This window comes from Dasypus novemcinctus, chromosome 14 (genome assembly GCF_030445035.2).
Source record: "Dasypus novemcinctus isolate mDasNov1 chromosome 14, mDasNov1.1.hap2, whole genome shotgun sequence".
NCBI lineage: Eukaryota > Metazoa > Chordata > Mammalia > Cingulata > Dasypodidae > Dasypus > Dasypus novemcinctus.
Genome location: NC_080686.1, coordinates 96,295,183 through 96,320,266, shown reverse-complemented (window position 1 = coordinate 96,320,266; position 25,084 = coordinate 96,295,183). Strand labels below are relative to the sequence as shown.

General features: G+C 51.5%; 1 protein-coding gene across 1 annotated transcript in view; it reads right to left on the bottom strand.

The window, feature by feature from the left end:
* The window catches only part of TG (thyroglobulin), a 249,481-nt gene that overhangs the window by 99,466 nt on the left and 124,931 nt on the right, over positions 1–25,084 (bottom strand). Inside the window, exons 36-41 of the mRNA XM_058276072.1 lie at positions 19,686–19,820; positions 18,162–18,326; positions 14,690–14,909; positions 14,252–14,345; positions 10,811–10,970; positions 4,576–4,778 (exon numbers count right to left, since the gene is read on the bottom strand). Coding sequence (XP_058132055.1) covers positions 4,576–4,778; positions 10,811–10,970; positions 14,252–14,345; positions 14,690–14,909; positions 18,162–18,326; positions 19,686–19,820 — 977 coding nt within the window. The remainder of the gene's footprint in view (positions 1–4,575; positions 4,779–10,810; positions 10,971–14,251; positions 14,346–14,689; positions 14,910–18,161; positions 18,327–19,685; positions 19,821–25,084) is intronic.

The following is a 25,084-nucleotide window of genomic DNA, read 5'->3' as shown; positions in this document are numbered from 1 at the left end:
AATAAATAAATAAATAAAATCTTTAAAAAGAAAAAAAGCAAATCAAAGCAGTTATGTGTGACCCTGTGACCTGCAGGAGGGGGTGCATCCCTCATCAGCTGAGCCCTTGGGCAGCAGGAGAGGGCCTCGTCCCCCCTCTGTCCCATCCCTGCTGTCTGGAACTCAGACTCCACCCTGACCTGAGGACAGAGCCCTGAGGGACAACAAAGGAACACCTAGAAGGAACCTGGGCCTCGAGTGACTGCTAGACACCTGCACGGCTCACCTTGGGAAATGTCACGAGAAGGAGAGAAAAAGAAACGTATTTGTTCTTTGAGCCACCTTAGAGTTGGGTCACCTGACAGGTCACTTTAGTGTCATACTCCGACCAGTGCAGAACTAAATCGGCCATTATTTGCATGTGATGACATAACTTCATAGAGAACCCAACAGAATCAACAGACAAAGCGTTAGAAGTAATAACAAGCTCAGCAAATTGTTGAATCTACTTGTTCCTCTATGCCAGGATTTGCCAACTAGAAAATACGACAGGAAATAAGATTTCATTCATTACACCAACCAGAGCCCTGGACTATGCAGGAGTCTGCCTCACAAAGATTTCATAATACCTACTTCAAACCTAAAGGAGATTAAAAAAAAATACTACTTTCATGGGTGTGGGTGTGGTGTCTTAGCCCACAAGGAAGGAAGGTTGAGCATCCAAAGAATGTAGATTTTTTTCTGAACTAATTGATAAATTCCATGAACTACAATCAAATTCCCAGCAGAAATACATATATTCTATGTGCAATTATACATTATATATATATATTTAATTCAATAAACGTGTCCTAAAGTATATTAGGAAGCTGCAAAGTCCAAGCATTGTGAGGCCAGTTTTGGCTACGACAAGTGCACGGGCGGGCGACCATGCCAGGAGGTAGAAAGACTGGCTGCAGAACAGCAGACAGCTCTGAGCCACACCTCTGCCTCCTCCCACCGGTTTCACAGAAACTCAGCGGTGTGCTGTCCTGGTGGCTCTCCCAGTGCTATGCCAAGTGTTAAAGTCGCACACATTTTCAAGCACAAGGTCATAGTAGCATTGGGATAAGACAGGTTAGAAAAAGAACTAGTGTGAAAATAAGGCAGAATTCCTAAAAAGTGCCAGATAGGAGTCTCTTCACGAAGCAGAGGTTCTTTGTATTTGAAGAGATGAAAGGCACAGAGGCCAGCTGTCAGCTGAGCCCTGAGTGACAGAAAGGATCCCCCGGGGGAGAACTGGAATAGGTGGCACTGGGGAGCTTTGCGGGGAGTGTGGAACCGGGGCGAGGTCACAGGAGGGCCAGGGAACTCTTTTCTGAGTCCCATCCATCATACTGCAGAGGACAAGGCCCCCTTTGTCTTGAGTTACCACCATCCAGGGGGTCAGAGCTGCAGAATGCAGGTTCACAACGGGTAGCCTCTTTCCTCCTTCATCCCAACCTCAGAGCAGGTGAACTACCCAGCATCCCGTCCCAGGACCTGTTTTGGTTTGGATTTGCCTTCTGTTGACAAGGGTAGGGGGGCTTGGGAGTCTTGGGTTCCTATTGTGTAGGACACTTTGCAAAGCTTATCTCATGACAGCTTCCCGAAACCTTGGGAGCTAGAATTAATCATTCTTATTTAGTAGCTGAAGATTGCAGGGTTAAAGGTGTCACCCCAGGTCTGCATCTTAAGCCGGGCATGTTTGATTCTACCCGAGGTTCTTTCTCTTACACCCTGAGACCCCAAAGAGTCCCAAGGACCTGGGAGAAGCAGCCTCAAAGAGAGCAAGAGCACAGGATTTTACCTTGGGTTCTACCCCCAGCTCAGCTCCTCCTTGGCTATGTGTTCTTTGGCAGGTCACTAACCCTCTCTGAGCCCGAGATTTATCTCTACATTGAAAAGGTTCTATGCCAATCAATGTGAGCGATCTATGAGATAATGTATTGAAAGTGCTTTGTGACCCCAAATGTGCTAAACAAATATGTTTCTAATTATTACAGGAATCTCTGTTTCATGAGTTCTGGCCCCAAGATTTGCAGAAAGACAAGATTTAATGCAAAAATAAATGACCAACTCACATTCTTTCCCCAAACATCTGACAGTAAAGAACTGCTAATATATTAAAGTATTTTAGCTCTCTCGGTTCCAAATAATTTCACATGCATCCCAAAGATTGCTGGAAGCAGTTATAAAAGCTGCTTCTAAATGACTAAACCAGACAGGAGGGTTTATTTTTAAATACACTGCCATTTGTGAAAACAGATTCATTTTTGAAATCCCCCAAACACCAAAACCTTCAAAAAGAAAAGTCTGCCTTCTGAGCCCATTGGGAGGCATTTTGGAGTCTCCTGGGTCCTCCTGAGTGTCTGGGTTCTGAGAACGCCCTGGAGAAACCCCATCAGGATCAACCCCAGACCCGGTAATCTACACAAAGATGGACCCCTTCAGAGAACCAGCTTCCAGGGAGCCCAGAAGGAAAGAAGCACAGAAGGGTGGGGAGGAGGGAACCGACGACCCTCAAGAAGCGCCTGAGCACCGCCCCATCCCAGCGCCCTGGGTGAATTTCTGAGCCTCTCTGGGATTCTCTGTATTAGGGGCTGGAGTTCTGTTGGGAGCTAGGAACACCTGCGCCTGCTCTCCTGGAGCTTACAGTCTTGTGAGGAAGACAGATACGGACTAGTCATAATTATTTCCCAATGGGAAGTCATAGCACTGTACAGAGGGTACATGCTGGCCCAAGCCATAGGAAGGGGGTCCAATTCTAGCCTAGAAGGCTCCCCTCAAGGGTGAGTAGGACAGGCAGAAAGGAGGCTGGGAGAACAGTGTCTGCGCAGAGGAAACAGCCTGTGCAAGGCAGAAGACGGCAAGGGCGTTTTCAGGATTAGGACGCTCATGTGGGTGCAGGAGAGAGACGGCGTGGCAGGCGGCACTGCTTCTGGTCGAGAACAATGACGATGTTGATGGCGCCTCAGTAATGCCCAAATAGTGACACCCCGCCCTCCTTATGACCAGGGGTTTGTATCCCAGGGAAGCTGGATGACGCCAGGGTGCCATCACGTGGCCTTGAAATTGCCAGTGGGGCTCTCAACCCATGGTGCTGTCCCATTGGGTTCCCACCGTTCTTTAATTTGTGCTAATTTAGAGTCTCCTCATTGCTTTCTACACATCCTGCCTTGCCTGTCTTAAATTCATTCTCCACCCAGCTCTAAGCAAGTTATCCATATGCTTAAAAATAAAATGCCCTAATGGCTTCCTGGACACGCAGGAAAAACTCAACTCGTCGGCAGGATCTGCCTCCTCTTTGGCTCCTCTTGGCCTCCCAGCCTCAGCACCACTTCCTGCCTCGGATTCCACATGACCTGCAGAGTGCAGTGAACAGCACAGCTTCCCCTGTCACCATGCCGTGGCCCGCAATCAATATCTGTGCAGCCCCCAGACAGTCCCTCTCCTGGGAAGTGTTCTGTGACAGTGCCTCCTTCCCCTGTGCTTGGCTGAGCCTTCTCTCTGAGCCGCCTGAAGGCCCTCATAAATAGACCTGTTTTCAGTATTTGTCCCCACCCCCCATTAAAGTCCAAGCTTCCTGAGAAATGGAACATATTTTTATGTATTAGGGAATTTCCAGCATCTAGCACAGAGCCTGGCATAAAGCAGATGCTCATTAAAATACAGGATGGAGTCAACGACAGAACAAGAAACTTCAGGGTTTATGCTATAATCAACTGGATAATTTCTTTCATTATAATCACTGTCATCATCGTTAATGCCTTTATATCAACATCATCATCATCACTTACCATCCAGTAGTGTCACGAATGGTGAGTTCTTGCTTTTGCCTCAGCAGTAGTTTCTTCCATTCAACAGTCAATGACAAGAAGGCCCTGCCTTTGGACCCTCACCCTCTGGCAGGTGCCCCAGCTGCCCCATTTTCTGAGCAGCCATGTGGACCAGGTCTCAGGGCAAGCTCTGGGTTTCCCTGCCTCCCCTCAAATGAAGAACACATTCCTTCCCCTAGGCCAGGTAAACAACAATGCTGTGGAATGGACTGGTGAGATCACTGAACTGCCATAGAATTGAATCTCAGGACCATTGTAGAAACCAGGTAGCATAAGGGAGTATTCCAAGTTCAAGCACAGAGAACACCAGAGAAGCAACACTGGGAAGTAGATGAGGTTTTTCCTCCTCTCCTGTTTTGGGTGTCAAGTGGAGATCAGCATGTTATTGACTGAACCGTGCCATCCTCGCTACCTTTTCCTCCACCAGCAAGTTTTTCATGCTGTGTTCCATCCCCTTCTATTTACCTGTTGACAAGGTGGGTGGTTGATGGTTCAGAACCACCAAATCCGTCACCAGCTAGAATTTTTGTTGCTTTAGAAATGAGTGGGAAGTAGTCACGGAGCCCTTCAGCACCCTAGACTCATGCATCCATGGACAGATGGCCATAGGAGAATCCACTCAGGACAAAGGATAAGGAAAAACCCAACAATGCAAGCCAAGTGGTCTAAGAGAGGCAGTGGAGGACCACCTCCCCTGGCCAGCATTTGCAGTGAGAGCGAAGACAGGACCCCAACTCACCATCAGCACAGCCCTGCGGAAGAGTCTGGAGCCCATGGCACTGGTCACGAGAAGGTGGATGCTGGCCACATCAGCCCCGCTGCGGTCAGCTGCCAGGGACACGCGCCGAGGGTCGCCACCAAAACTTCCAATGTGATTCTGTACCCAGGTCAGAGCCGCCACCTGGTCCAGAAGGCCCCAGTTGCCACTCACCTCGCTGGAACCTTCAAAGAGGAGGAAAGCCTTTTACCCTTGTGATTCTGCAACCACAGGTTAGATCATCACATGCTGTCTGCAGCAGATACGTGGTTCCTCTGGCAGACCTGAGCTCTTGTCCACAGGTCGGGACCTCAGGTTCCAAGCACAGTGTGGGACAGTGGGAAGAGCATGGGCTTTGGAATCAGACACACCAGGCTTGAATTTTAGCTTTAGCCTTGGCTAGCTAGGAGACCTTGGACTTGTCACCTAACTTCACAGGGCCACCCTCCATACCTCTTCCTCCCTGGCAAGGGCCAGGTCTTTCTAGTATTCTGGATCAATCTCCTTCCCACCATCTCATCCACTGTGACCTCCCAATAGCATTTGACTGAGGTGAGTGCACATTCCTTTTCCATATAATTCAGTAAATGTCTGCGGAGAGCCCATCCGGCGCTATTATTTTTTCATGAAACAATTCAGATGAAAAAAAGCTCTTCTTAGGTTTTTGGGGACACTACATGCCCACATCCTTCGGACGACCCTCCAAACTCAACAGACCCTCCCTGTCAATCTACTCCACTAACCCACTCCCCTCCACCAAGCCTGGTCATGCCACACCTCCTTCCCAGGCTGATGGAGGCCCCCTTCCCTTCTTTGTGCTCACTCCAGGAAATCGGTTCCAATCACCACCTAATGCCAATGACTCGCAGATGACATCAGCAGCCCAGCCCACTTCTCCAGACCACAGGCCCCTCTCGTTTTTCCAAGTGGCCATCTTGCAGGCCCCTCAACTTCATTCCACTCAAAATGGAATTGATACTTCGCCTCCAGAACCCCAACCAGCATCTCCTTCCACCGCACCCCCACCCACCAGCTCATGCGCAACCTTGGAAGTCATCCCTGATTCCTCTTCCTCCATCAGCCCCATTCCTCCCCCAAGGCCTGCGGGTTCTCTCCCTCCAGTGACCTCTGCCACCATCTCTCCTGAAATGCTACAACAGCCTTCTCAGTGGTCTCCTGCATGCACACATTTCCTCCCTCCATGAAGTTCCCATATCACATCGAATGATCTTTAAACTTACAATGTTGATCACACACACACCACACACCTTTCCCCATCCTATTTAATATCTCTGATCTCATCCCATTTTCCTTAGGACACAATTTGCTGTTCTTTCCGTGTATTGGAGGCCCCACGTGCAGGGCCCATCCATGCCCCTCCCTTCGTTTCCTCGCTGAGGCCTGCTCTCCCACCACCCAGGCTTCCTACCAGCTGCTCAGCCCCAAGGAGCCCCACCTTCTCTCAGGGCCCAGCTGGGCACATGTGGTCCCTCTGCCCAGAACCCTCCCTGCCCCTTGGCTTTCTTTCTTCCTCTGCTGGGTCAACCTTCCAGTCTCAGCTGCTCCATCAAGTCACAGGAAGCCTTCCCTGAGCGCTAGGGGAAGAAAGGTTCCTCGTTCAAGGCACAGGCAACCGCTGTCTTCTCTGCTAGCCTGTTACATCCAGTGGCACATGGTAGGTCCTTAGCAAAGGTTAGGTGAGTGAATGAGCTTGTAGCATACTTGTTGTAAGGATTGAGTATCATGCCAGAAACTATGAAAATATTATCCTGCTAAAAACCAACCACTAATAAGACCTCATGGTCTCAAATAGAACAATCCTGCATCCTGATTTTCCCAACTTAGCATTGACAAGCCTGAGGAGAACACCAGCTCAGGGGCTACAACAATGCAAGTTATTCTTCCAGTTGGGAGACTTCCGGCATTTCTTCAAATGCCTTCATGTTCTGGGACTGGTGAGGCCACGGCATGATTGTGGCTGCGTCCTTTTCTGGATTTGCCCATATGTTGTATTTGTTAGGAAGAAGGAGTTTGTTTCTGAGGTCTCAGGCAGGACAGGAGAGCAGAACATCCACTGAGGAGGACCAAGTCCTCCAAGTCCTTGGTCGGGAAGCAACGTCCATGGCCTGTGTGTCCAGGGATGGTTGGGGGGACAGGCAGTCAGACAACTGACCCTGAGTCTCCTCTGCCATGTGTCAACTTCCCACTTACAGGACAAGGGCCAGGCCTGACCCTCTGGGGACTGTAGACTCCTAGAAGGTCAGAACTGAAGGGACACTCAGGAGACTCATGAGACAAGCATGACTAGAGCCCCACCATGTGCCAGCTCTGTGCTGGGCTCTGCTGACACAGAGCAGAGAGCAGGGGGCAGGATAGAAAGGACTCCGGTCCTCGGTGATGCACCCTCGGCAGGCACCGCAGAAGAAGGCGAACAGACAACCATGTCTGACCCGGTCCAACCCATTTCCTTTCCAGGTGGGGAAACAGACTCAGAGAGGCAAGGGGTGTGATCAGATGCAAGCAGCTGATTCAAGAAAAAGTTAGGACTCGTGTCCTGATTCACTGCAGCATTCTTTCTTCTATGTTCAATCCCACAAGCATTTGTTGAAAAATCTGTGATGTGCAAGGCACTGTGTGTTCATTACAAGTTTTAAGTGCTCCATTTATGGAAATTTCTCTGCTCGAAAAGCCTCCATAACTCCTTCATTCCTATTCAACTTCTTACCAGCTTTTAAGAGCTTCTAAATTGAGGCGTCCGTGCATTTAACAAGCCTGGACCCCTGCTCATGGCACCCAAGGGAGGGTGCCGTGGCTGTGTGATACTGGGCAGTGTGCCAACACCCCTGTCCATCCACCGGGCCCGCCCCCACCTTGCCCGCCTTTTCACCCGTAGCCCCTTGCCCCTCTGGTCCAACCACGTTGGCAGTCTAATTGGTTTCTTCAACCAACCTTAGCATCCCCTTCCCCAGTTCAGGGCTCACAGCAGGGTCCTGACTGGGTCTTGCTGAGCCGTGTGGGGCCCTGGACAAGTGACTCAGCCTTGGTGCTGTGACCGCCGCCTCGGGGCAGTGGGGCTAAGCAGAGAACCTACCTCCCCGGGTGGCCGTGAGGACTGGATTAATAACCGTGAGGGCAACAGAGGAGTGCCCGGCAGAGGACACGCCACCAGTCTCATGTGTCAAATGACGTGCGATGTCTCAGGCCCGGCACGCTCTCAATCCGCCCGTGGCCGGCGACCTGGGCAGCAGCCCTCGCACCTGTGACGGGGAGTCCCCGGCCCCGTCTTCCTGTCAGCTGGGGTAGCAGACCGTGCGAGTCACACAGGGGCCGCGATGCCCCGGGGACAACGAGGTAGGGCCCCCCGCCCCCGCACAGTTACTATGGTTACCAGGCGCCCCGCCTCCGGCCAGGCTCCTGGGCCTGGCACGCCAGTCCCCCGAGCCCTGCGCCTTTGGAGAGGCCGTTGCTGTGCGGCGAGGCCCCCAGGTCCTGGCCCACCTGCGGGCTCCAGGGCTGGGAAACAGCCCCCCCTCCCACCACCGGACCCCCACCCTCCTTCGCCCGCACCCTTCCTCAGGCACCACGGCTGCCGCGCGCCCTCGGCCCTGGCTGCCTCTTCTCAGACATGAGCCAGCTTCATCAGACCCAGGATTGGCCCCCTATTTTCATCTTTCCTCATCCCCTTTAAAGGGTGCCCCTGGTGCCTGGAGGTCTGTGGCTCCTCCGGGGATGTGACAACAAACGCCGCAAGCATTTGTCAGATGAGGTCACCCACACCCAGCAGCCTCGGCGCAGTGACGGAAGAGGCCCGGGGCTGCGTCAGCTTCATGCCGAGACCGGGCCATGACTGAACCCCAGCACTGCCTGCAAAGAAGCCCTGAAGAGGGCCGGAAAGGGGCAGTTCACTGCTGGGCCAGCAGGTCCCCTGAGTGAGGCTAGCCCCCCTCACCCTTCCTCACGGATTTTCCTTTGAGCCAAATGAACCCCAGGTCTTGAGCCGCAGCTGGGGACGCAGCCTTGGTACGAGTCAGGCACGAGAGGGCCCGGGGGGCAGGACGCGTCCCTCGCTTCTCCCCGTGCGGCCCCCAGAGGCAGCCGCAATGAGTTCGACTTTCCAGAAGTACATGAAATCTTCATAAAATTACAGTCCATGAAATCATAATCCCCCGGCCCCTTGGGGACAGAGGACACATGGAAATTCCCTCTTCTGTCTAAGTCAAAAATGCCAGTGATGTCTTTGAAAAGCTCCACTCAACCGCGGCTCAACAGAATGAGCACTGAACGTCACCCAAGTCTTTGTAAAGAAAGGGGCGTGAAAGAAAGCAAGGGACCCAGGGTCACCCAGCAAGAGAACAGGAAGCCAGGAAAGGACGAGGCGCGATGCCCTCAGGCCCCTCGTCTCGTGCTGTGGCCACTGAACTGCTCCCCATGGAGCAAAATCGGACATCTGTTTATCACCCCCCTCTCACATTAGCATCTGGTCCTGTTTTTCCTCGACTCATGGCCCATTGCATATGTGTTGTCTGTGCTGGAATCTTCTTCTTGGCAGTCAAGGTCTCACGCCACGTGGCCCGTCAGCTCTCCTTCCCGTTGCTGCTCACGTGCTCCCAAGCACCCCCAGGATCTGCTCACACTGGGATGCCCACCCCACTCACCCCGGCTAGTCGAGCCCTTCATTCCGGCCATTTGGCCATTTGCACATCCACACTTAGTGCATTAAACACTCCTGTTCTTAGATGAGATCCCTGGAAATCACAGGTGGAGCACAGTCTCGTCCTCGATGGCATTAAAGCCCATGACAATTTCTAAAGCCCTTTCACATGTAGTACCTTTAGTTGGATAGAGGCAGGTAAGATTGTTCCCATTTTACAGAGGAGAGAACTGAGACTGGGAGAAAGGAGGGGTTTAGTCCAAGGTCGCCATGGCAGTTTCAAATTATTTTATGAATCCCAAAAAGAGAAATAGGATGTTTTAGACTAATCCGTTCCTGTGGGTGTGAGACCCATTTGACGGGATTCCATCAGTGCGGTGTGACTGGTGTTTTCTCCGCCCTCTTGCTGGGGCTGATATAAAGGGAGATTGAGACAGACAGAGGGAAAAGAAAGCCCTGCCATTTTTGTTCCTGCCATTCGACAGAAAGGAGAGGCTCAACCACCTGAGGCCCCAGGGAGAGACGAGCCATTTGCCTGACAGCTCGCCGCTGAAATCAGGAAGAAAGCACAGGAGCCAAGCCTGAGAGAAGAGGCCCAGTCAAAGACAAGCCCTATGCCTGGGTGACCTCAGCTGAGCTCCAGGAGATGGCCCAGGCAGAGATTGCCCACCATCTTGCTTCACTACCTGGCAGCTGACCTGGGTGAGAAAGCACCTCTTACGGTACCTTGAGTTGGACTTTTCACAGCCTTGGAACTGTAAGTTTTTACCCCAAATAAACACCCTTTTTGTAAAAGCCAACAGATTCTGGTACTTTGCATTGGCAGCCCTTTGGCAGGCTAAAACAGTCATGTAGCAATGAATGGCAGAGCTGGTGTTGGGTCTTTGGATTCCAACGCCAGGCTACCCGTCCCCTGCCATGCTGCCTGGTCCTCTCCTACCATGGTGGGCTGGAGGCAGAGAGGAAGCTGCAGATGGAGGATGCTTCCATTGGCACAGAGCTCACTTCTGCCCTGGGGATTGGTGGGGAGGATGGATGGCATAACAAGGTGGTTCACCGGATCATGGCGGACTTGGGACAGGCCAGTGTTCCCAGTGAGGCCAGAATTTAAGAGAGGGTGGGGGGACTATGCGCGCCCAGCCCTCACTCAGAGCAGATGCTCTCCTGTGGGCAGGGAGCTGTTATCCAGTCCTTAAAGCTCTCCAGAGCTAGGAAACCCCTGGTGAACCCTGGCACTGCTATTGCCCTTGAGCAAGTTTCTCACCTCCTTCAGCCCCAACTGACTCTCCTACATATCTATAGTTCTCAAGATAAAACATGCAATGTACTTGGATGGCTTCAGACACACAGTAAGTACCCAGTTAAGGTCAACAGCTATTATCATCTTCGGGGACCCACATGCCGGAGGTTCCCATGCACGAGCTGGGCATTCTGCTGCATGCTCAGCTGGACAGAAGGAGAGGCAGTGACAGCGATGGGAGGGTCCTTGGGAACAAGGGGCCAAATGCACACAAGGAAGCATCTCCGTTCAGGGGGCGACAGTCCACCCCAAGTGGAGCAACTCACCAGAACTCAGGAAACCGAAGACGCCCACTCGGTAGCCGGCAGTGACCACGATGAGGTTGCCAATAGCAGCCAGGAAGGAGCCGTCGATGGGCAGCCGCCCCTCCCCTGCGTCGCCCTCCATGGCGACATGGAAAAACACCAGCACGGACGCGTTGGGGGCCTGTGGAGATTGGGGAGCATGAGGTTAGCTGGCCCATTTCCAAGCCCCGGAGCTTGCTGAGAGCACTTTCCCACGCCAGGTGCAGGTCCCAAGCCCAAGGCTTCTCGTGCCTTGCTCCTCTCTTCAGCTCTGCCTGTAGGCACGCTTAACCCCTTTCACAGGTAGGGACACTGAGGCTCAAGATGGGAGCCACTCTGCCCCACTGCCAAGTGTGCAGGTGGCAGAAAGGGCAGCTCACTGCAAACAGTGAGTCCATCGTGTGAAGCTATGCAGTCCCCCAACACCCCGTTCTGGCCCTCAGTTCTTTCCTGAAGAACCTTCTGGGGCCCCGGGGACCCCTTTCGACCGGCCCTCTGTGACTGAAGCCCTGTCTTGGTACCACGTGTCGGGGCCTCGCTGAGGACCTGGCACTGCTCTAAGGGCTTTCCTTGAGTTATCCGTTAGGTCCTAAGCAGCTCTGTCAAGCAGGCATGCTATTATTATTCCCAGTGCACAGATGAGGACGCAGCGACTTGGAGGTGCTAAGCGGCTTGTCCGGGGCCACACGGCTAAGAGGCAGGAGAGCTGGACTCGAAGCCAGGGGGACCGTGCTCTCCCTCGACGCGCACTGGCCTTATGCCAGAGCACCGTGCTCCTGGGGACAGCGAGGCCCCTCTCCACGCCTGTGCACACGTGAGGCAACCGGGGGCTCAGGCTCCCCAGGCTACGACCCCTCTACCCCGTCCAACGGGGCCCCCCACCCCTACACACAGGGCTCCCTCACCAAGAGCAAACCCTGATGGAGGGTCTCCCTCGGGGTGCTGTGAGACCACGAACATCTACCAGAGCTTCCATCCCATGCACAGGAGGGGAAACAGAGGCTGGGGGTGGGGACATGTCTCCTTAAAACGTCTCCGGGGACCCAGGGACCCAGCAGCACCCCGACCCCACCCAGCACCCCGTCTCTAGGACACTCCTTCTCGGAGGTGTCAGCACTGGGTGGGGTTGTCGATTCTTGAAACGTGAAGGCTTTCAACGCCACAGAGAGAGGCCGGCTCGGGGCCTTGGCTTCCCGACTGCGGCCTCCCAGGTTGACAAGGGCCGGGCGTGCCCCTGCTACGGCTCACTGGGTGAGTCTAGTGAGTGGCCCTCCAGTGGGAGAGCACGCCGAGGGGCCCCTCACAGCAGTGCCAGGGAAGGGAGGGCCAGGCGCCGAGGGCCAGCTAGCCCGCGCGAGAGGGCAGCGTCCATGGCCAGCCCCTGCTCTGCGGGGCCCTCTCTTCGGGGCCACAGTGCTGCCCGCTCCAGGCTGTGGCATCAGTGCTCTCCCCACTCCATCCCCACCAAGGCCAAGGGGTGATGCAACAGCCCAGGCGGAAAGGGCAAGGCTCTCTGCCACCCAGAAATTCTCAGGGACCTGGAGTCAGAACGCGAGACGCAGGCCGCTCCTCTGCCCAACGTCTGCTTAGCTCTCCTAGCCGCAGCTTCTGCACCTTGAAAGGGGGAAATATGCATAGAGCTTCCTTCTAGCGTTGCTAATGCCGTCACAGACAGACAGGCGTGCCATACGCTGGAAAGCGTTGTCACAAACTTGTTACGCTACGGCAAAAGTGTACCCTTGGGAGTGACCCTTCTCCAGTTCCAGTCGTGTCCCGTGGGCCCGACTGACCACGTCTAGAGTAACCATTCACTCGCTGTGCGACCTTAGGCAAGTTACCTAGCATCTCTGAACCTCAGGCTCTTCATCTGTAAGGTGGAATAATACCTTTTAGAGGGGTAGTGAGGCTCAGAAGGACATGGGCTGTGAGATATCAGCTGAGTGACAGGCCTCCAGAGATGGCCTCTCCCTCTGCCTTCCTCTTCTAGCACTTTCCACCCTGTCTTGCACTCCACGCTGCTCACAAGATCTTCTTCTAGTGCAGAGGAAACGCTCATTCTTTTAGGTGTGGTTTCTTCCCCTCTCACTTTTCCCCTTCTGCCACTCCACTCCCATTTCCAACGTCTCTCTCCTCAGCGCTTTACTGCTAATTAGTGTGTGGCGCGCCCAGCAGCGCTCCGCACTCCCTGCTCTACCTCTCACGAGATCTTGAGGAGGTGGGTGCTATTTCTCGCCCCGCTTTGCCGACCAGGTGACTGGGGCAGGTGGGCTTGAGTGACCCCCTCGAGGCCAGCGAGGCAGGCGGCTGGGCCAGTTTGGAGCCCCAGAGCCCTCTCCAGGTGAGCTGCGGCAGCCGAGGGCGCAGAGCGGACCCCCCACCGCCCCCTCACCGAAGGTGCTGGCCTTCACTGGTGCCCCCAAGGAGAGCGCTCACGTTCGGGGCGGCCTGGCTGCAGAGCTCACTCAGATGAGTTTCCTGAGGCCGAACCTCCAAAGCTCACTTCACCCTGGCAGCTCGGAGGCAGGGGACGGGAGCCGCGGTGCTGACCCAGGACCCCTCAGCACGTCCTGGCTTGGCAGCACCAGAAATGGATGCTTGCTAAAGCTCAGCAGTTACTTTTTCTTGTCCTCTGCTCCTTCTCCCCAAACAGTAAACTTGGACACACAGCCCCAGGATGGCAGCGGCTGCTTAGGTGGCTACAACTTCAAAAGGCGCCTAAGCTGACTCAAGGTCAAAGCCTCCAGAGGGACCTCAGGCACGACATCTCGGCCCAAGTGCTCCCAGCGCGTCTTTCCAAGAAAATGAGCCGGTTTCCTTGCTGGCCTGCTACCTAGACCCTGGGACCCCACACCCGGCCGACCCCTTGAGCCCCTTCCCCGGGGCTCGCCCTCACTTGTCGGCCTGGCTCCCTCCCCTCCTCCGGGCGCTCTAACACTGCCCCTCCTTTCATGGGCTGTCACTTTGTTTTGCTTTCTTTTTCTGCATAGCCCTCACCAAGACTGCAAATGAGTACTATGTATTTGCTTATCTGCTTACTGTCTGCCCCCCACACACACACTAAAAGGTAAGCCCCATGAGGGCAGCGGCGTGTTCTGTCCCTCATGGCATCCCCAGCACCTAGAACAGCAGGCCCCGGTGAACCTTTGTCAGAAGGCTGATGGGGTAAGCCGGGGCGCCATCCACCCTGCGGGGAGAGGCGGGTGAGGCTGGACCGAGGGCGCTGGGCCCGTGGGTGAGCCAGGGGCACCACTGCGGCCACAGCCGGTCAGGCCCGCGCAAAACTAAGAGCCAGCAGGACCGGCACCGGGGCACAGCCGCCGTGGGCCACAAGGAGCCAAGTGCACCGCGCTGGCAGCTGGGAGGGAAGCGGATTTCTAACAGGGCAATTCGCAGAGCCAAGGCGGCGGGGGCGTCCGTTCTCACCGGGTTCTGGGGGACAAACACGTTGAGGTACAGGCAGTCTTCGCCGACTCCGGGAGGTGCGGGCGACCTGGAGCCCGGCTGCCAGCAGCTGGCCCTGCAGGTACAGACCCAGTGACTCCCAGGAGGCACAGAGGGGACACTCCCAGTCTGCCCCCACTCCACCCCTACCCGCCAGCTGCCCAGGCCCTTGCCCCTCAGGGACCTCCTCCCTCGCTCCCACGTGTGCAGACCTTTTGCTGGGTAAGACACCTGAGCTGGCTGCTACACCAGGACAGGATGCCAGTGGGCCGACCTGCACGTCATGCTACCTTAACACACCCCCTGCCCTGTACCACCTACCCCAGAAGGTGCTGCTCTGCTACTGACGCTCACATTGATGGGTGGGATGGGAGAGGGCTTCCCGAGGCAGTGACCAAAACGCACCCCCTGGGCCCTTACCGCGGCTTGGTGGCATCCCAGGAGCCCGTCCAGTTCAAGGGCTCTGGTGCCCGGAAGCGGCCCTCCGCCAGCGGTGGGGCAGCATACGGAACTCCAAGGAACTGGTCCACTCGCTTCCACGCAGTGCCCACCTGGATGGCTTGAGACCTGCCCAGCAGGCGGCCATGGGTGGCAATGGACACAGAAGGGGCAGATGCCTCAAAGTTGAGCAGAGGGGTGCCTGTAGGAGAGAGGTGGGGAGAGGGAGAGAGACCAATGGGTGCTCTATTCATGGGTGCTCTAAAGAGCTTTAAGCAAAAAAAGAATAAATAAATCACTGCTTTTCACACTTTGAAATGTCAGTAATCCATTCGGACCCCTGCAGCTTAAGGGTAGTCAAGTTGGTTTTCAATGTGAAAACCAAGCAGTAAAGGCAGCTGCCCCTAATTAGGCACTGCATGGGCCCAAAGCGCTGTGGCGTGCCTTGTTTCTAACTAATCGGTCCACAAGGAAGATACTAACTCAGATGCACAATCCCTTAGCTATATCTTAGGCCAGCTGTGCTTCACCATGTTGGGATTTTGCCCCCAAATGGGCTCCAGAATTGCAGCTATCGGACGGTGGGCACATAACTGCATTTCACAGGTGAGGAGCTAGGCTTAGGGACCGAGTGGCCTGCAAGACCACTAGGTGACATCACTTCAAAGTACACCTCTGTAACTCAGAAGTCAGCCGATCCCCAGGTCTGCCCATGCTGTCACCCACACAGGCTCAGGGCAGGAATTTGCCCCTTGCTGTGTCTCTGTCACCTGTGCCAGGAATACCCTCACTCCTAACAGCTCACATCCCAACCCACCTGGCCTACAGGGTCAAGGCTGCTGCCACCTGCTTCCCTGCCCTGTGCTCCCAACACACCTCCCACCCTCTCCTTGTAATGCCAACCATTAGCTACCAGCTTCTCTGTAGCCTTATTTCAACTACTACATTTTACTACATTTTCTACTACATTTTCTCTCATTCTTTCAGTAAGCTTTTCTGGGGCCCCAGTTTTGTGCCAAGTCTGTTTCCAGGGACTTGAGGCAGGCCTGTGTCTGACCTCCAACCCCCAGGACTTAGGGCCTTGCAATCCTCAAGAAGATACTTTTTTGTGTGTGTACAGGAAAAATCTCATTATTTGTAATAGCTATGTTTGGTCTGCTCAGCTCCCCTCTTAGCTGGTTGAGAGACAAAGTCTTGCTGCTTTCTCTGCAGCTCCTTCTAGCAAGGAAAATATATATGTATACATAGAGAGAGAAATTACTAAAGAGGAGGGGAGGCAGGCAGGCAGGTGGGCAGAAGTCCACAGATGCTCAGGAGCTTGGTGGAATGCAGTGGTTCTCAACCAGAGGTGATTTGCCTCCCAGGGAAGAGTTTAGGTTGTCACAACTGGGTTGGGGTATGTAACAGTTTGATATTTTTGATGAATTCCAAAAAGAAAGATTGGATTATGTTTGTAAACTGGTCTTTTCCTCTGGGCGTATTAGAGTGTATTGGATGTATCAGATTCAGGGGTTTTACTTTTACTTGATTAAAACAGTGATTAAGGCTTTGATTGGGCCATGGCAGTAGGATGTTGAGCCCCCACCCCCTTGTTGTGAGTTCACTTGGTGGGTGGGTACTCACAGAGAAACCGCACTGCAGAGAAGGGAGGTGGGAGTTTTGAGCTGGAGCCCAGGAAGTGAACACATGGGAGAGAGTCAAGCCCTGGGGACAGAGGCAAAGCCTAGAGAAGCAGATAAATAAGGAAAGAGAGAAGGCTCAACCAGACACAGCAGAGGTCCCAGAAAGAGAATTAAGCCAATTGCCTGATAGTCTACAGCTGGCCCTGTGGAGCGAGCACAGCAGCGGAACCTAGAGAGAAATGAACCCCGGGAAGAGAGGAACCCAGGCAGGCTGAACCCTTGCAGACATCGGCAGCCCTTGTGCTTACTTTGGCGAGAGAAGTAACTTATGCTTTAAGGTCTGGTAACTGTAGGCTTCTACTCCAAATAAACCCCATTTATGAAAGCCAACAGATTTCTGGTATTTTGTACCAGCACCCCTTTGGCTGACTAAAACAGGGTGCTACTTGGACTTAGTGGAGTGCAGCTAAGCATCCTGCAAAGAGCAGGAGAGCCTGAAACAAACATGTCATCATGCCCAGGCTGAAAATCCCTATTGTAATGTCTTTTCATGACCTCTGAGGGTTAGCATGGTGAGGAGAAAGCAGTAGATCCTCTGGCCTTGCAGCAGACTTGTGTCTGAGGTTTGGGATCAGCTAGTTATTGGGAAAACCTTGCCATCTTTCTGACACTTAATTCTCCCATCTGCCAAAGAGGAATTTGAGCAACACAAGGACGTCGGGAACAGCTAAAGGGAGGCCTGCACCATTTCCAGCATGTAGCAAGTGCTCTCAAAGGTGCACACAGTCTTTCCTCTCTGTCCAAGCTTGGCCTGGTGTGTCAAGAAAACAAGCACTGTGTTGAGCCCCAAATATTCAGAAAACACAAATTTAAGATAGTCTGTATGTGATGGTTAGGCTAACGTGTCAACTTGGCCAGGTAATTGTGCCCAGTTTTTGGTCAAGCAAGCACTGGGCTAATTGTAATATAAGAACATTTATGGAATTTAGTCACCAGTGACTTGACTGCATAGAGAGCTGATTACATCGACATAAACAAGGGAGATTGCCATCAACAATGAGTGATGCTTTATCCAATCAGTTGAATGCCTTAAAAGGGGAAGTGATTCCAACATTCAGGGAGAATTTCCCAGCTTGTGTTTGGACAACCAGTGTCTCCCAGAAACTCATCAAGGACCTCCACTGGACTTCCATCGGAGCCTCTGGTTTGCAGCCTACCTGCAGAACCTGGACTTGTGCATCCCCAAGGTCACATGAGAGACTCTTAGAAAATCTCTTATTATTGACAGATATCTCCTGTTGATTCTGTTTCCCTAGAGAACTCTAATACACTGGTTTATTCTCCATCTCTCCCTAAGACTTCAAGTTCCTTGAGTCCCATACATTGCAGCAAGCCCAACGCCTGGCATGACAGGAGCTCAACACAGGTTGTTGTTGCTAAAACACTGATCATGAATTAGAACTCAAAGTGGAAACTCAGGATGGAAAGAAATAGTCATTGCTCTTTAATCTGGCCTCAATCACAAACCATGACTGATCTCACTCCACAGTTCCTTCTCACAAGGTTTCCTGTTTCAAGCCTAAACCAAAGGGCAAGCAATTTGGATTGTGGATGCTAAAGTGGCAGAATCTTCTGAGGTTGGTTCCTTTGTTACTCAGCACACAGCCACATTTCATGAATGTGGCCTCTTCTGAAGGCAGATATGAAGGCAGAAAAATACAAAAGCTAGAGCATTCTGAGGGAATGCAAGCCTGCTTTCCCACCAACAGTGGTATGCAACCCTCCCTTCAGAGGCTCCCAGAAATGACTACAAAGGCCCAGGCTGGACTTACTGCGCTTCCAGTAGATGTGGGTGGCCTCCTCCCGGAGCAGCAGTCGGCAGCTCTGGCCCTGCAGGCTGTGTGTGCAGCTCTGAGTGTCAGGATAGAACATGCACCTCACAGTCCCTGGTCGTGCCTGCAGAGTGGTGATGAGGCAAGCCTGGTGACGGGAACACTCTGAGAAGAAGAGGGGGAAGAGTGAGGCCTGGACTTCAGAGTCATTACTTCAGTCATGCATCCATGGTCCATCAGTCCAATCATGCATGCGTCCATGCATCCATCCATGTATCTATGCAACATATATTCATCCATGAGTCAGTTCTTCCATCCATCCATCCATCCAACAATCCACCCATCCATCCATCCTGCCATCCATCCACCCACCCACCTACTCACTTATTCACTTGTGCTCCTACTATACTTCCTAACATTGTGCCAGGGACTGGGAATAAAATCATTTTGGTAAGAATATAGCCTTCCTTTCAATTTATTCTCCACATGCCAGCCAGGTTTCTGTTTGTTTATTTAATTCATAAATGTGCCATCGTCATTTGCTGCTTAAAATATCCCATAGCTCCCCACTGCCCTTGGGATTCAGTTGTACCAGTCAAGGCCTTCTATGCTCCAGCCCCTGCCTTCCTCTTCAGCCCCATTCCTCTTCTCCATGCCCCTCACTGCCATTTTTACCAGAGGCCATGCCTTTTCCCACATGTACCAGGTACTGCAGTAGACAATTTAAACCACTCACAGTATTCAGGGTATTCAGTCTTAAGAACAGGTCTGAAAGCATTTGATTTGGCAAGTTGTGCACTGCCTAGCGGTCATATTCACAGGCCAGTCTGTGAATAGCACCACCCCGAGTGTGCAGTGCACAACCTATACATGTGTACACAGTGGCCCTGTTTGAAGATATATATGGGTTTCTGTATATTATCAACCTTGTGGAGGAGAAGATTCATGGAATCTAAGAATTAAAGGAGTGTCAATATTACCTAAGTTCAACCTCCTTCACAAGCTAGAACATTCCTATTAGGTGGTCACCTAGCATTTTTTAAAATATCCCCAGTGACTGGAAAGGCAGTAGGCATCTGTGGACAATTTGCCTATGAGAATGTTCTTCATATCGAACTGAAAAATGCCTCCTGGAATTTGGCTTTACCCACAGGTCCCAGCTTTCTACCCTGAGCCTGGCCAAAACAAGTGTACTTCCTCCTCACATGATGACCCACTATGTCTCCTCTGCCTCAAGCCACATCCTAGATCTTTCTCTGATCTTCCTCTGACCTGGTTTAATGTCTCCCCACTCTCTGGCTGGCTTATCCCCTGGAGACCTCGACTATGGGCCAACCCTATGGGGGATGAGGAGACCAAAGAGAAGACCCCACCCAGGATTTTTCCCCTAGGTTAATTCCTTTCAAGGCACCCCAGGTGACCTTGGGTTGTCACATATGTTCCTGAGGTCAGAATCTTGAGAGGCACTTATGTGAGGCCTCATCCCAGTCAACCACCCTCTCTGGGTATAGGAACTTCCCTTACCCAGTAAGCAGAAGTCCCGAGCATCAGAGAAGTTAGTGGCAGCTGCAGTGCTGATATGGGCAACGTCAAAATTCCTGATGGATGGATCAATGATGACTGCAGTGAGAGGCAGGGACTGCCATGAGTCCAGAGTAACTAGAAGAGAAAATGAGGACAGTCACACACAGATACCACACGGCTCATCACGAAGCTGAGCACCGCCCAATGTCCCAAAGGCAGCCTGGGTGGTCTCCAGTTCCCCTGATCTTGCCATTATTCTTCTATCCATCTTGCCATTCTACAACCATTTATTATGAGTTTCTTATGAATCAAGTCCTGTGTTCAGGCCTAGGGAAGCAAAGATAGAAAATAAAAATAATAAAAGCACAGCCACTTCCCTTCAAGAGCTCACAGTAGAGTGGGAGCCATGTCAAGAAGACAAGAAAGTCATTGCAAAACAGTTGCTACAATGCAATAATTAAAAGTATACTAGATAATAATGACATATTTATCCACGCTTATCACGAGGTATTGTGCTTAGGTCTTCACGGGCACTGTATCATTAAACCTCCCCAAGCCATTGAGGAAAAAGGGCCATTGCCCTTTGTAGCAGACACCATGGTGGGCTGCCGGGTCCTTCTTCTAACCTGAGGCTCTCCTTTTCCAAATTGGGAAGTTGGCAGCTGGCAGCTTACACTTGAGTCTTTCTCTAGGACTTATCCTTGGTCCAAGAAAGCTGCCTCCCCAGGGACCATCTGCATGCAAAAATTAGTCATGAGGGTATACAAAGGCTCAGGACACTTGCTTCAAAGTGAGACAACCTGATGGTCTCTTTCAGCTTCAGAACTCACCACAGGATGGGTTGGGTTCCAAGCTCACTGCCAGATCATTTGCAGCCATTGTTGCAATTGCATCGCAGCACCCCCCCTCTGTCCAGTCCACCTGCCCCCCCTTCTTTACAGGGTTGTTCCTGAGAGCACTCTGCACTAAACTTTGGGCATGCAGCTCTCCACTTCAGAGTCTGTTTCCTGGGTAGCCCCACATAAGGCACCCCCTTTTAAAGATGTGTCACAGAGAAGCTGAAATGACTTGCCAAGTGTGCCCAAGGTCAGTGGTGGGTCAAGATTGAAACGAGTCTTTCCACCTGCAGAACCTGTGGCTCTACCACGCTGCCTTCCAAGACACATGACCTAGGACACGGCTTCCCCCACCAGAGGGAGGGAGGGAAGGATGTCGCCAGCAGAGGAGAAGCTTGGGCAAAGGTGAACAGTTCCGCCGATCAAGTCATATTTGGTGCAAAAGTCACTGCTTGTCACAGTCGGGGCCGGGCTATGTGTGCCTGACAGTAGAGGTGATGCTGGAGGGAGTTAAAATTCCCCTGTGAGGAAGGACTGAAGGTCTAGGTCCATGCTGTGTAACTGTTCACAAATAACATTGAAGAGTGAAAAACATCGACGCCCAACATGGAACTCCACGGTCATTCATGAGTGCTGATTCTACAACACCCTAGGGAGGTGTTCGTTGTGCATCACCCAGTGATTATTAACAGAGAAAATCCATTCATTCATTCATTCCCTTATTTGCTTTTGCCTTTGCTTCTTTTTCACATGAAAACAGTTTTTTCATTTTAATCAACATTTGTGGATATTTACCTCAGGCTCGCAAAACACTGTGGCAATCTTAGGTGCAGCCCTTTACAGTTTACAAAGCCTATCGCATCATTATCACATTTGATCTCTGCTGCACCTCACCCAAGGGTAGCTCAGAGGCTCTCGTGCCTTCTTCACAAGCTGGGAGAGGTTGTGTGACGTAACCAAAAACACTGAACTTGAAAGTGACCAAACCCTGAACAGAATCAGGCCTCTTGGCTTTAAGTCATCTGGCTGAGCACACTTTCCAGAAAAGTATCCCCAGGTGTATTAAAAGATCTTTTTCTTTTATAGCACCATCTTATTAGCTATATGGGGAAGCCTGTAATTTTTATCTTAAACTTATCTTTGACACCCAGAGAACTGGGGAGGCCACCAAAATTAAAATGGTAAATAAAGTAGCAAAATAACACAGCACCTCTACCTTTTATTTATTTAATATTATTTTTTAAGAAAAAGAGCTTTACCCAGAAACATCACCAAATGAGCACAGCCAGATTCCACATTGGCTCAGCCCCAGGAAGCTGAACCACCATGGGGCCGTGGGAACCATCATGATATGTCTTTTTGAACTTGGGACTTGGTTTCACTGCAAGAGACTCCAGGCTTTCATTTTCTTGAGCATCCTCCATATGTTGCTGTTTTCATGGACAATAGAAGGGGCATTTTTACAATGTGACCAAATCAAGCTGCATCCTTTAAATGGCAAGGGCACTGCAATTTCAGAGAGGGGTTATGATGAGGTTTCTGGACTGAACTTGCCAATTATAGTTTTAAAATGGAAGGTCTGGCTACACTGTGTTTAGGGGCATGTCTGGGGCAAAGTGCTGTAATTGAAGGGAGAATTTCAACTCCAAAGAGAGAGCCAGCTCAGCTGTTGCCAGGCCAGGGCTCAGAGCCAAGTCTGGCCATGCACCTATTTGTCCCCTTCCCTGGCCTGAACGGATCCCCCTGGACAAGCCACTGCTGTGGTGTGGAAGCTAATGTCTGGGGTCCCATGTGCATTTCATGAAAATTCTGAGAGCCAACTGGGGGGACAAATCCCTCTCACCAGTGACTTCTTGGCCATTAGCACCTGCCTGTCCCCAAGGTGTAACCTGCCAGTATGCAGGGATGACATAAAGCCAGGCCTTAGTTTCCACAAGAGAACTGATGCTGAATCACAGTAAAGTTTACAAATGACAGCACACCTGAAATCTACATTTCAAAGTTTTCCATTTTTCCTTGACCTAGAAACCTTTGGTTCAGATGAAATCACATAAAAGGGTGGTCTGTGCTCAGAACCCCTCAGCCTCTGACTTTTTCTCTCCCTTTTGCCAATCCCCAGGTACCCCTCGGGAGTTGGGGGCAGGGAGGACTTCAAAAAGTCTCAGGATGAGGGGCATCTGCCAAGAACCACAGTTCCAGAGAAGAAAATCAGACGCCTCGGGAGGGAACGAGCTTAATTCATTTTCACTGTTCATCTCTCTTAACTGCTGCATAAGGTACCTTCTCAAACATAATAATATAAAAGACCCTGGTGGGATATCTAACCTTTCCGAAATCAAAGAATTGGTTTTCATTCCTGACTGCAAACTGTATCATCTGGGGCAACTGAGAAGCCCAGTGCCCCAGAGCCACCTCCAGAAAAGCTCATCTAGTTGGTGTGGGGTGCAGCCTGGGCACCAGGACTCTACCTGTGCACAGGTGATTCTAAAACAGCCAGTGGTGCCACAGAAGGTGGAAACCTGTTGGGGTCCTGTTTGGTTTAGTGGGTTGTGGAAAGGACAGCCCAAAGGGCCAGCCCCGCTCTGCCTAGTGTCAGCTCTGGGACTTAGTGCCCAGTGGTTGTTATCTTGTTTTAATCTGTAAACAGGAGTAGTCATATCACCTGTGTCACGGAGTAGAGATTCCCATGTGCTAAGGGTCACAGTTTGCTGCCTTTTGGCCTTCTGGGAAGGAAGAGAGGAGCTGGGACTAGTCCCTTCATCCATTCACCTAGGAGGCCATGCGAATGTCATCATCTCTTTCCTGTGTGTGTCTCTACGAGCTCTGGACACAGTGAGGGCTGAGGGAGTGATGCCTGCAAACTGCCTGGAGCTTGAGCAATGCTCAGTGATGTTTGCTAAGGACTGGACCCCCTGGGGGTTGGCATCCAAAGCCTGAGCCTTCTTATCACTGTGCTGCATTGTCCAGTGCAAGTAGGCTGGGTGCTATCATTTGTAAAATAGGGCATTTTCAACCAAAACGTGAAAATTAACAACATCAAGCTTACTTCACCAGCCCCTCTCCTTCTAGAAAAAATGCCTTCACATCAAGATTATCATGCAGGGGGTACAACTCTGTCATGTGGCCCAGGAGGACCAGAAAATACCCCCTCAAAATGGTCCAGGGACTTGGGAGGAAGACACAAAAGATGACAACTCTTCAGTCTGGGACAGAGATCAGCAGTATTTTTTTCTATGAGGAACAAGACAGTAAATATTTTAGGCTTTGCAACCACATTTGTTCACTGTTGCTTAGACTTTTTAGTTTTGTTTTTTTTCACAATGTTTTAAAGATGTAAACGCCCGTCTCAGCTCATGGGCCATGCAAAAACAGACTACAGGCTATAGCTTGTAGACCCCTGGTCTAGAAAGACAGAGTTCTGAGAAGGCTCGTGGGGTCAGTCACCTCAGGCCATGATGGGTGAGGAGCCCACGGTTACATTCTGAGAGGGTGACTTGACAGGAAGGTTTGAGCTTCTCCCAGGAATCAGGAGGAGTCTGTGTAATGCCAGCTGAAAGCCAAATTTTTTTAATTCTATGACACTGGTGGTGTCCTTCCTAATTTGGGATGTTAGAGTCCTTTTGGAAAATGGTGATGAAAATAGATTTTAGTGGGCTTTTTACAGATTCTTATCTGATGGAATGAAAACATAGTAATCCATTATTCTCCAGTACAAAGTAGAGTGTGTACCTAAGCTCTTCTCCACACCTTTAGCTACCATCCAATGACCTGGGGCTCCTGCTTCTGGGAGATTGTCTCAGTGGGGTCTCACCACTTACCCCTGAAATTTCTTTGTCCTTCCCCAATTTACTGAGTCCTGGAAATGAGGAAACTTATGACGGGGCTACCCCCAACCTCCTGGTCCTTGGAGGCCCAAACCTCTGGCTGTAGAACCTTCTCATCATTCTCAATTTAAGATATCTGGCCATTCTCTCAAATTCCTCTAATTCCTCAAATTCTTTGCCAGCCAGTACATCATTTTCATCTCCATCCCTGCGCTGATGAAATCTTGATGACTTCATCACTGTGGGAAGCTAATGGGCTCTCTCAGTCTCTGGTATCAGCTTCCTGAACTCTTCAATTCCCATGACATTTATGTCCATGCCACACCCTACACCCTGCCCTGGCATTGGTACCCCATCCCATTTAAATCTTATTGTTCCTAAGCTCCACCCTTGCTGATGTATCTAATGATCTTTTTTTCCAGCATTCTCATATTTCACTCCCACTAAAGCAGCTCTTTAATTGCACTGTGATATCTAGTCTCGTTACCCCTCCATTTTATTCACCTCCACTTCCTTATAAAACCCAGACCACCCATCAACTTCTCTTTTGCCAATGCCCTCAACTCCTTTCCCTCCCAGCTGAATTAGTCCAAGGAGCCTGCTTTCTTGGAAGTTTGTCTTCAACTGCTGAGCAGGGCTGTAGAAAAATCCCATAGTCAAAAGGATTGGTACTTTTACAACTTTTGGATCCTCAGCCTCCAATGTACCCTCAGCACAACCTGATAATGTGGCCACCTCT